Source organism: Corvus brachyrhynchos, unplaced genomic scaffold, assembly GCF_000691975.1.
Source record: "Corvus brachyrhynchos isolate BGI_N302 unplaced genomic scaffold, ASM69197v1 scaffold162, whole genome shotgun sequence".
NCBI classification, from domain to species: domain Eukaryota; kingdom Metazoa; phylum Chordata; class Aves; order Passeriformes; family Corvidae; genus Corvus; species Corvus brachyrhynchos.
This window is the reverse complement of record NW_008236696.1, coordinates 6,397,935-6,410,068: the sequence shown is the minus strand read 5'-3', so window position 1 is coordinate 6,410,068 and position 12,134 is coordinate 6,397,935. Positions and strand designations below refer to the sequence as shown.

Below are 12,134 nucleotides of genomic sequence, written 5' to 3'. Positions count from 1 at the left end.
CTACAACAACTGGGCTCTGAAACAACACCACATTGCAAAGCAGAGCAATTTTGGGCAGGATAATTGCACAAGCTACTGTTATTAACTCCCAGATTTGTAATGCTCAAAGCCAGAGAATTACAGACTGAAGGAAAGACCTGGAGCCTCCATGCCTTCTAGAAGAGCCTGGCTGAGCCATGCCAGTGTAGACTAAGAGTAAAAGCAAGGCAGAGATGCTCAGGTTCTGCTATGTGGGCTGTGTGGAAGAGCTGGGACTTTGCATGTGCTCCATTTATTCCTCTGTTTATCTTCATTTGCTTTTTATTCGAAGGAAACCCATGCCCACTGGTGCAACCTCCAATCAATGGGAAAATTGAGCCTTCTCAAGCCAAGTACACCTTCAAAGACCAGGTTGTCATCAGCTGCAACACTGGATACAAAGTGCTGAAGGTAGGGATTGATGACATGGAGATGGGAATATGGGTAAGAAGAAGAGGATAGTTCCTCTGAAAGCCATTGCATCTCTGGGAGAGTGAACACAATCACACACCATCCTCACCCCCTTCCCAGGGGCAAGGAAAACACCTCCTGTGAGAGCCAACACCTTTCCTTTCCAAAGACACAGAGGAAAAGAGGAGATGGCACTTTTCTGAGCCACCCTCTCAGCATCCCTCCGGAGCCAGCAAGGTCATAGAATATCAGGCCCAGCACCTCTGCCAGAGAAAAAATCAGCAAAAGCCCTGAGGGAGCTGCCAGGGCTCTGCCTGCCCCCCATCTCAGTGGGCACTGTCTCAGCAGCCCTTCAGAGGCCAGTCTCCACTGACTGGGAGGTCCTCAGGGACTTGGGGACAGCTTCAGCGAGTCAAGAGGGGCAAGATTTTGGCAGGCTCTCTCTGGGAAACAGCTGAGAACCACAGGGAGCGTGGCTGACTCACAGGGTGGCTGTCTTCCCTCCAAGCCAGTAGCCCATTTTGACTTCCAGCACGGACTTATGTATTTCTCTGATCTCCTCCCAGTTCCATTCTTCACGCAGAGCTGCCTCCTTACCCATCCCATCATTTACAACAGGAATAAATTACTCCAGTTCTTTGGCTTTCAGCGTGCCACTGAGTTGCTGGCAACAAGAAAACTCCTGAAGTTTTTCATTATGATTTTATTGCAATTTTTAGCTAAAAAAGTCCTCTTCCAGGGGATGTTGGATATGACTTGACTAAATCACCAAGAAATTCCTTTTTTATTGAGAGATTTATTTCTTTGCCTTGAACATTGATAGGGTTTTTTTTCCTTTGGTACCTTCTGCACAGGATAACGTGGAAAGCGACTCCTTCCAGATCGAGTGTCTGAAGGACGGCACATGGAGTAACAAGATCCCTATCTGCAAAAGTAAGGACGCCCTTCCCTACCCTGCCAATGTCCTTTTCCTGCTAAAATCATTTCATGCTAGTGGGAGCTGCCCTGCCAGAGTGGAGTTCCTTACTCAGAGACATGAACCCAGCCAGAGAGGCTACGTAACCCTGCAAAGCTCTTTTGGCTTGTTCTTGGATAACATAACGGGGCTCAGGCCAAATGCCACAAGCAGGAGATCGGTGCTTTTATTTAGATTACTCATGTAACTTGATTTGTGAGCCACTTTGCTGTCTCCCTGTCAAAGAAAGAGTAAGCCTGACTCTTGAGAACTGCATCTGTCAGAAAAACCTGGGACAATGTGGGATAATCTAGTTCCTGGTCCAAATTTCCTTCCCAATGGAGGCTATTAAGATGCAGGGCATTAGACAGGTTCCAGGTACTAGCCTAAACTGGGAACTGCTCAGATAAGTGAGAGGGGAGAGAAAACTGTCCAAATATTTACAGCCCATAAAATGGGAGAAAAGGGGAGAAGAAAAGAAATGCCATTTGAAAGGACAGGTGATCATTTGAATCATCTCTCTTTCATCTAACCCAGCTCTTCTCTCAGCTCAGGCTTGGGAGATGTACCTGATCACACCTTTTCCCTTTCTCCCAAACCTCTCAGCACTCAAGGAGGCTCTCACTGCTGCTCAGTGCTGTAAGGCTGGCACGGAGAGTAGAAAAGCAGCAAACGTGGTCAGAGATTGTCCCAGGTCCTTCCAGGAGAGGCAGGAGGGAATGCTTTCCAGGGGTGTTGGGATCCAGGCTCTCCTCATCTGGGCAGACTCTTTTAATAATATTGTGTATCTTACCTTAGAAGAAAAAGTATTTCTGGAGTTTTAGTTCATGTTTTCTCAAGCCAAATGGAAATTGGGAGGCTCTCAGACTTGCTAAATAGATTAATATCTGAAAGGGCTCCTTTAAAACTGTGGGGTCAGTGATGCCTCTGCCCTACTGAGGATCTCCCCACTCCTACACTCTCACTACCACAGTTTCCCATTGATTTTATCCAGCTTGAACAGTGATCAGATAAATATTTGCATCGTCTAAAAATTAGAATAAAATCTAGGTAAATACTTTTAACACCAAAAAGAATTATTTTTTTGAGAAAATTGAAATTATTACCTGCATTGTTCCAGCTGGGCTGGAACTGATCCCTTCTTGTGTAATATGACTCACCACACTAAATTTCTAAGGCCTTTTTGGAAAGCCAAGAAGCCCCTAAATGGACAATTTAGGCCTCCAGCCTGCAAAGACTCCCACCTCCCCGGGATGTCTGTGAGAGGCAGGGCACAAACAATGCAGAAAATAGAAAACTTCTCAGCAAAGTGGATAAAATCCAATTCCATAGCCTGGAGAGGCTAAACAGAAACCTGTGAAGCTTCTCCCAGCCGCTGCCCCCAGGTTGCCCTGGCTGAGCAGAGCGAGGGGGTCCCCAGCAGGGCCACGGCTCTGCTGGCATCCACGGCACCCTGGCACGGCTCACTGGGAGCTCATTAACGATTTCTGGTGTTTTGGGGGCTGGGTCTCCTGCATGTCTCTCTCTGCTCATCTACTAATTGGGCTTTCTCTCTCTGCTCTCCTCCTTCCCCTCTGCTTTTGGTGCAGCTGCAGATAGAGCCGACAACCAGACAGAGGGAAGAGCCGGCTCGGAGCAAGTGGCCGCGTGAGGCTGGCGCTGGCCATGCCGCCCCGACGGGCAGCCTGTCTCGATGCCCCTCTGCTCTGTCCAGTACCCAGGGCCGGTTCCCTTTCCACTGGCCTGGCTGCCAAATCCATCTCTGTGGCTTGTCTAACCGGCATGGCACTCTTAACCCCTACGCCTGGTGCTTTCTTAACTCCGTCTTGAGAAGGGTGAAGGAGACTGGCGTCGAGCCCCCCTTTCCCACTGACACGCTGCCCCACGGGAAGGGGGCCCAGCTGGCCCCAGCACTGCTGCCTGGGGACCAAGTGCTGCTGCTGGCTCCCGGGTTCTGCATCCCTCCCGCTCCACTCGGACTCCTGGGCCACCTCGGCCCCCCTCCAAGTTGGCCCTGCAAGGATTGCAGCACAGCTGCCCGGTTGGTTGGTTGGTTGGTGGGTTGGATTCAGTCTCACACTGTCCTTCCTCAGTGGCCCAGCATCGCAAATAAGAAACACTCCTTCCTCTCCTCTCTCCAAGAGTCTTGGTGCCTTTCAGACCCTCCCGATAGGGAGGCCTGGAGGATGGGTTGGCCAGCCCTTTCCTGCAGGCACCGAGCCCTGGTACCAACACAGGGGGATGGATTTTCCTCCACTTCCCCTTTGCTGCCCTCGGCTGGCCTGGCAGAGGTGAGGATGGACTGGTCTCAGGATGACTGCAGCTGAAGGAGGTCAGAGCCTGGTATCTGGCCCTGTTCTCATCCCCAGGAATCATGGGCATGCACCCTGTACTCCCTAGGGCATTGGAGGCTTCACTAGGAGGATATTGGGATGTGGACCAAAGGCTGGGAGCGGAGGAGGAAGAGGAGGTGTGTTTTGGGGAGGTCGGTCCACTTCTGGTCCTACAAAGACAGAGATGCTAAATGGCCCCTTTCCTGAGGGAAAACTCTAGAAGGGCTCACTGAACAAAGGTCCTCCCCTCACCCTTTCAGTAGGACTTGCAACACTGGTGCAGCAGCACCTCTCTACAAGAGCCCATTCTCCAGGAATCAGGCCTGCTCAGGTCTGAGGGACAAACAGGGGGGAGATGGGCTGTGAGGGACAGTGAATGCTATCCTGCAGCCATAAACAACCCCAGAGTAGAGGTGCAAGCCAGGATGGTCCCCCGACATTCATTCCCTCTTTCCTGCAAGGAAGCAGGTATCCAGAGTCTCCACCAAGCCTGCCTGCACCCACACACTCATCCCATCACTTGCTGTCTCTACAGAAAGTTGAAGGGATCCTGGTAAATGGTGAGCTGCAGTATTTTGCCATAAACCAGGCTTTTTTCACCCAAGCAACCGGGCAATCCTGAGCAGTGATACATATCCCTGGTTTCAGCTACTACATCTAGTGAATTCTCTTTTTGTTAGCCTGGATCAGTTAGGACTGTTGTTCTCATCCCCTTTGCATCCTGGAGCACATGGAAACCAATAGACCTCACATCATCCCTGATCCACAGGACCTGCTTTCTGCAAAGGCACCATTTCCCTACTCAACTCCTCATCCTAAACATAGCAGAACCCAGCTCCACAGCACTACATTTCTTGGCAGGATCAGACCCTGGTTCCTGCCCTCCACTGGAGCAGGTCGCCCAGGATGGGGTAGGGGGAGGCTGCACAGCATCATATGGCAGGGAGGCTAATCTCCAAGGAGGTGACTCCTGGATTTGGCAGATGAACCCTCTCACAGCCTGGGATCCTCCCTGGTGTGTTTGGTACAAACCCAATACCACGGACAAGGTGGGGGGAGAGGCTGGGCAGAACACTCTGAGGGATCATGGGGAGGAAGGGGATCATGGACAGGCCATGGGGAAGGGCAATGGCACCCCAAAATTCTTCTCCCTCCATCAGACCCTGAGTCAACACCAGGGATGGGTGAAGCAGATCCAACCCTGCTGATGTCTTGGGGGATGGAGCAGGTTTGGTCTCAGCCACATGCACCAGCCTCATCCCTGCCTGCACGCCAGCCAAGCCACACTCTCAATGTCCTTCATCTCCTGCAGTCAAAGGACAGCCAGGACCAAGGGTTGTTCCACCTGATCTGTAAATGCTCATCAGCACTGTTTGCTGAGCAAGACCAGAGCAGGAAGGACAGGGCTGTGCTCTCAGCAAAGCCTTGTGCATAGAGGAGCACCCCTGATGCACAGCTGGTGAATCACTGCCTGCCTCTCCCTGCCCACTTCTACAATGTGAAGACACACTCTGGGACCATCTCAAAACAGACCTAACCTGCCAGAGCAGGCTTCTTCCCCTCTCACTGGTATAGCAGAGATCTTGCACTACATGGAGGGGCTCCCAGCACTGGGGTCTCCACCAGTGAGAGGGGTGTTGGTCACACAGCCTGTGGGTGGGACATCCTGCTGGTGTTTCATGGTGCCACTCACATGCTCTCACATGTGCAGGGTGGCCGTGGGAGGGTTTCACAGTGCCAGGCTGCCCTGCCAGGACAGAGCCTTCTGCTGCCACCTGAGTCCATGTTAGGATGTGCCTCCTGCAGTGCCGTAGAGAAAAGGGATACAGCATACATACAGGCCCTTGGTCTGCCCCACAAGACCACTGTCCCATGCCAAAGCCCAGCACTGCCTGCCTGCTGGCTGGCTGAACACCCAGGGTTCAACCAGCACAGGGTTCAACCCCCCTTCTGTGTTGGCTTTCAGTTGCTGACTGCAAAGCGCCGCCGGAGCTGGAGCACGGCTTTGTCACCTTCTCCACCAGGAACAACCTGACCACCTACCAAGCAGCCATCCAGTACCACTGCCAGCACCCCTACTACCACATGGCCCCCAACAGCACCGGTGAGCAATGGGGCCAGGCCACATCCCCACGGCACAGGGAGGGTGGGCACACGGGATGCAACTGGGGGGAGCTTGGGATGGCAGCTCCAGGGTGTTCTGCAAACAGCAGGCTGTGGATGTAGCCTACTCATACCAAACCCTGTGTCTGCCCTGCCTGGACTGTCAGACTGGACAAATCCTGCTCCACAATGAGGTAGGATGGAGTTTGCCCTGCTGGCTGCTTTGCCTGAGTGTTTCATGGCCTCAGCAGAGCAATGTGGGTATTTTGCATTCTGCCATCTTACCCTGCCATCTGCTCCCTGCAGACTATGAAATTTTCTGAGTCTCTGTGAAAGGAGCTGCTGCTGGAGAGAGCACCAGGTCCAGCAGCCTCAGAAAGGGCTCTGCAAGGCTCCTCATACCAAATGTTCAGCGTAGACAAAGCTGAGCAGATAGCAGTGGGATCATATCACTCTGAGCTTTTCCTGCCATCCCCCTTGGTGCACAACCACAGAAAAACCACAAGGTGGTTTATCAAGCACCACAGGTCTCTGTACCCCTCAGACCCAGTTCTGGGCTGTAGAAAGGGTGCATACACAGCCTAGCCCTTCTTCCTTCTCCTCCCTCAGCAAGCAAAGCCAAAAGAATTCCTCGCATTCTTGTCTCCTTGCTTATATCTCCCTGCACATGGTCCCAGCATCCCGTATGAATTAGCAGAATGGGCATTGGCAGCATTTTTATGTGGAGGCCTCTGTACCCCTCAGACCCAGTTCTGGGCTGTAGAAAGGGTGCATACACAGCCTAGCCCTTCTTCCTTCTCCTCCCTCAGCAAGCAAAGCCAAAAGAATTCCTCGCATTCTTGTCTCCTTGCTTATATCTCCCTGCACATGGTCCCAGCATCCCGTATGAATTAGCAGAATGGGCATTGGCAGCATTTTTATGTGGAGGCAGCTGCCAGCAGAGACTGAGGCCATAGCACAGCCCTGCAGACAGCTCAAGGCAATGAAACTGAGGATGGAGACATGTCCCTGTATGGGGGCAGGGCTATCATGGCCCCCCTGGCAATGGAGCACAGAGGGCATTAAAAGGGAGGTCACCTCCTGCTCTGAAAGGTTCAAAGGGCCCTGACAGCTGGACAAGGTCTCCTCACTGGAAAGGACAATCCCTCATGCCAGGACCAGAGCCCAACTAACACTTTGCTCTCTTTCAGCCACCTACACATGTGATGCATCGGGGCAGTGGAGGAGCGAGGAGCTGGGGACAAAGCTGCCGTCCTGCCGACCAGGTACTGCTGCTGGGGTGGCTGGTTCCTGCAGGGAGGGGTGCAGAGCAGGGACATGCAGGGGGGGGATGCTGCCGTGCAGGAACTGTGCTCCTGGTGACAGTGCCACATGCCTCAGCTACACATATCCAGGTGCCACAATGCATGGCCAGGAGAGTGGTTGGGACAGAGGCTTCCTGCTATCCCAGCAGGCCCAGACGGTCAGGTTGCAGTGGTGGCACGGGGGTCACAGCCATCCCAGCTGTCAGGGCTCCCCAAGCTCCCCACTCCAGCACACAAGCAAACCAGCAGCCCACTGGCCATGTTCAGCCCCCAGCATCCCTGGAGATGGCTTTAGCCAAGGGCAGAGCATTACCTGGCTATCAGCTCCTCTTGGCAGTGTGTACACATCCAGTAGCAATTATCACCTCTTCAAGCCTTGCAGAAAAACCAAACTGCATTACAAGGAAGGAAACATCCCAAGTCTTTGAGCAGTGGCAGAAATGTTTGCAGCCAGCAAGTTTCCAGGCCAGGCGCCCGCTCAGGATTAAACAACAGTCTCTGGGACAATTTCTGGCCATAGCCAAGCATGAGGCCAGGCTGACTGGCACGTCACGGGCCTGGAGGCAGTTTGGGTGTGGATTTCGATGGGTTGTGCAGGGATGGCTCTCCAGAGAGGTGCAGGGATCCAGCCGCCGTGCAGCAGCTGCAGATGCAACCACCCTGGTGTTCAGACACTGGCCCAGTCCCATGGAGGGTATCTGCTCTCCAGCCATGCTGAGCCACTGCAAGGCTAGAAGAAGGACTCCTAAGATTCCCTGCATCTCACAAAACTCCCAGACCAGGGCTGTGGCTGCTCTTGTTGTGGCAGCTGCTCTCTGCATCTCTGCTTGATGTTTCAGCCTGAACTAATTTGAGCTGGGAGCATACAGGGACAGCTTTGGGGCCAGAGCTGCTTTCATGGGCCATTTCCAGGCCTTGTGATTAGTGACAGGAGTCAGAGAGACTTCAGGAAAATGGAAAATCCCAGAGAGAGGGTGACGCTCTCCTGAGATCGGCATCTGCAGGCAGCAGCTGGCCAGCTGCTCTTCAGATCTTCCCCTATGTCTCACGCACCTCCCCATCAATAGGAACCTTTCTTCCAGGCCACTCCATGCCTGCCTCTGCCATTAGTGGGAGCATTTACAGCCTGGTCAGCATTTTTGATATGTAATTTAATAGAATAAATATTTGGCTGGATGCACTTCCTCTAAAAGCATCTCCCTGGGACAGCCGTCGGCTTCGGTGCAGCAGAGCAGCTGGGCTGGGACAGAGGAATTCTTTTCCTGAGCATGTTTTCTATTCCTTTCAGCACTGGGAAGGACAGGGGTACGGAGTACATGCAGAGACACATTCACCATATTCCCTCCCTACTAGAGTTGCATTTTTCCTAGAGACAGACCCCAGCCTCAACAAATCCACATCAGCAGCTCCCTGTGCTCCTGCACTGGTTCCAAGACCAATTCTTGCCTTGATCCCATCACTCTAAGGGGTCAGGTTTGTGAGGCTTTGCATCCTCCCCTCACAGCACAGGTGGCATTGAGTCAGAGTCCCAGCACTTTCCATGGAGGACCTCAGAGGAAGGAGACCAGCACCTGAGTTGCTGTGATTTGGGACTCTTCCAGATGTCAGACAAGCCCAAACAGGCTCCCACAACCTCCTAGTGACATCAGCATCCCCAGGCCACCTGGGAGTCCCCCTCCACAGTGCTGCCATAGGCAGGAATCAGCCCCACCACCAACAGTCATGTCCCAAGGGACAGGATTGTCCCTCCCCACTCTGTCCAACCTCTTAGAGCCACCTTCAGCACCCTGAGCCCCTCATTTTCCTAACACTGTGCCTGGATAAAGTTCCTGGAAGCAAACCAGGCACCATGTTAGGGCTCTTCAGGCATTCATTCTGGGTCTGTTGAAGAGCTGAGCAGAGAGGTTCTGGTTTGGCTGCCAGAATTGTGGGTGATGAGATGCAGGAGGAAAGCCCATGGTGCTAGGCAACGTCCCATGGCCAAGCCTTCTCCAGCCACAGCAGCTCCAGGAGGGCAAATGCCATGGCTGTGAGAACACAGACCTCATGACAGGTCTCAGAGTGTGGGGTGAGACTGGGCTGATGTCAAGCTCCAGTCCTCCCACCATCATTCCCCTGGGTCTCTCAGCACACTGAGCAGGAGCCAGGCAAGTGCCTAAAAGGTCTGGGAAGGGCTGGGTGAGCTCACAGGTCACACAGTGAGGCTATAGGATTACTCATTTGGCCTTTCTGCTTTTGAAGTGGTGTAGATCTAGCCAAATCACTCCAGAAACTGAAAATGGAAAGAAAAACAAAACCAAAAAAGACAAAACAGAGTATTTGGCTGGAAGATAAGCAGCTATGTGTCATAATCTACAGGGATACCCCTTTTCATTTGTTCCCTAGATAAATAAGCTGGAAGTAACTGTCCTGTCCCTTCTGTCCCCAGTGTGTGGCCAGCCGGCTCGTCCTCTGCCTGGGATCATCAAGCGCATCATTGGCGGGCGGAACGCGGAACCCGGCTTCTTCCCCTGGCAGGCCCTGATTGTGGTGGAGGACATGTCCCGGGTGCCCAATGACAAATGGTTTGGCAGCGGGGCCCTGCTCTCAGAGTCCTGGGTGCTGACGGCCGCCCACGTGCTCCGGTCCCAGCGGCGGGACAAGACCGTCATCCCCGTCTCCAAGGAGCACGTCACCATCTATCTGGCCCTTCATGATGTGAGGAACAAGATGGAAGCTGTCAACAGGACGGTGGAGAGGATCATCCTCCATGAAGAGTTTGACATCCAGAACTACAACCACGACATCGCCCTGGTCAAGCTAAAGGAGAAAGTGACCATGGGGAAGTACGTCATGCCAGTCTGCCTGCCCCAGTTTGAGCACGAGCTGGAGGGGCCTCACCCCAACACGCTGGGGCTGGTGGCTGGCTGGGGGATCTCCAACCCCAACATCACGGTGGACGAGATCATCAGCTCGGGCATGAGGACCCTGTCTGACATCCTGCAGTATGTCAAACTGCCCGTGGTGCTGCACGCCGAGTGCAAGACCAGCTACGAGTCGCGCTCAGGCAACTACAGCGTGACCGAGAACATGTTCTGTGCCGGCTATTATGAGGGGGGGAAGGACACTTGTTTAGGAGACAGCGGGGGAGCCTTCGTCATCCAGGACCCAGGAACACGGAGGTGGGTGGCCCAAGGGCTGGTCTCATGGGGTGGCCCAGAGGAGTGTGGCAGCAAGCAGGTGTACGGTGTGTACACCAAGGTCTCTAACTATGTGGACTGGGTGGAGCAGAAAACAGGCTCCTCAGAGAGGTGGACATTTCTGGACCCAGAGCTGGAGAGATGAGTGACTAAGCAGCCTGCTGCCACCGCGGCTCCCTTTCTTGTTGTTGTTGTTATTGTCTAATGTGCTCCAGACTTGGGTCTTTCGCAAGCAATAGCCACGATACTCCACGCACGCCAAGCCCTTGCCAGGTCATTTGTTTCGCTTGGTCCCGCATCCCTTCGCTTGTGTTCTTAGGAAATGCTTGCTAGGGAGCTGGAGGGAGGGGGCGAAGGACAAGATTTCAGCTGGTGTCCTCCGCATGTGCTGCCCATCTGCAAACCTCACCCACGCTGCAGGGAGCCTCCCTCCAAGCCAGGAAAAAGGCACAGCAATTGAGGCAGTGTTTCCCTGACACCAAAGCTTTGTGCCGCACACAGGGAATTGCCCCCACCCCCAGGACTCTCTAGCCAGATCTGTCCATCAGAAGATGCAACTACAGAGCTTCAGAGCCGATGGACAGTGCAGGAAACTCATGTGGGCAGGACTGGGACTCACAGGTTCCCACACTGGGGAACTCCTTTTCTGTGCAAGGAGTAGTGACAGAGTCCTGGGGGTTTGCCATTATTTTTATAAGCAAATAAACATCCCTTCCTGGTGGCATCTCAGATGATGCCCACCTGGCCCCAAGGATGTGAGAATGCATCCACATTTAGCCTGAAACTTCAGCCATGGCTGCCAAGACATCACCAGCCCAGACGGGATACCTGTATCCCACCATGTGGGATAAGTGACCCACAGAGGACACGAGGACGCGGAGCAGGGTTTGGACTCAGCATCACCCTCACCTCCAGCCACAAAAATTTCTCCAATCTTCTATCATCTCAAGCCCTCTTCAGTCCCACACCCAGATTAGCTCTGTGGTTTCCAGCCACAGCAGACCTCCCAAGGAAACTTTTCCAACATGAGACAGCTTCACAGTGGCTGTATCTAAGCAATACTTATTTTCAGCAGAATCATTTCATTTAAAACAGCCTTCCTTGGCTTTCACTTCTTTCTCAGGGGCCTGGTTAGTCTTGCATGAGAGTTTATTCATTCTTCCAAGAACCTAGTCCCTTTTAACTGCTTTTGAGACCACTGATTTAGCTGATTTACAGGTTACCAATGGTGTTCAGTGTTTGTTCATGGCTCTTGTGGCCTATTGCACGTGTCCAAGTCATTCTAGACTGACTCAAACCCACCTAACACACCAGAAGTATTCATATCTCCCCAGCTTACCTCCATGGCCCATGCAGACAAGTCCCAACAAGGAGCTAGGTCAGGTGAGCTGACCTTCCTTCAGCAGGGACACCTTCTCCTTCACTCGCCAGCAAAGCCCACCTATAGCTGTAAGCAACATGCAAAAATTGCCTGCTGTGCTCTCTGCATGCCTGTAGCCTCCTTCAGGCCTCTCTTTCTCCTCCTCCTCCTCCTTTGGTTTTGCCATGAAAGGAAGAAGCCAACAGTGGATGAGCCACTCTGACATTTTGCTATCATCCAAAAAGCCATTTGTAGACCTGGTAGAGGAGCAGAAGGCCTAAGGAAGGTTAAACTTGCAGATACACTATGAACTGTACTCTTGGCTGTGTCATGTAGTTACTACAAGGTATTTTTTAATATATATGTATTTCTTTTTTTTTATATTACATTCTGTAAAATATCTGGTGTCATGTAAGGATGGTTTTCTCAGTCTTCCTCCTGAGAACAAAATAAAACTTTTGTATGTACAGA

At 52.7% G+C, this 12,134-nt stretch overlaps 1 protein-coding gene across 2 annotated transcripts in view; it reads left to right on the top strand.

Annotated features, from left to right (window-relative positions):
• Window positions 1–12,134, top strand: part of MASP1 (mannan binding lectin serine peptidase 1) — a 23,498-nt gene extending 11,364 nt beyond the window's left edge. Inside the window, exons 7-11 of one of the 2 annotated variants that reach the window (XM_008644563.2) lie at window positions 311–429; window positions 1,284–1,362; window positions 5,684–5,821; window positions 7,011–7,085; window positions 9,553–12,134. In XM_008644563.2, coding sequence (XP_008642785.2) covers window positions 311–429; window positions 1,284–1,362; window positions 5,684–5,821; window positions 7,011–7,085; window positions 9,553–10,448 — 1,307 coding nt within the window. In that variant the 3' untranslated portion in view covers window positions 10,449–12,134. Of the gene's footprint in view, window positions 1–310; window positions 430–1,283; window positions 1,363–2,973; window positions 3,519–5,683; window positions 5,822–7,010; window positions 7,086–9,552 lie in introns of those variants that run through there. The other variant, XM_017727040.1, reaches the window with a different exon arrangement.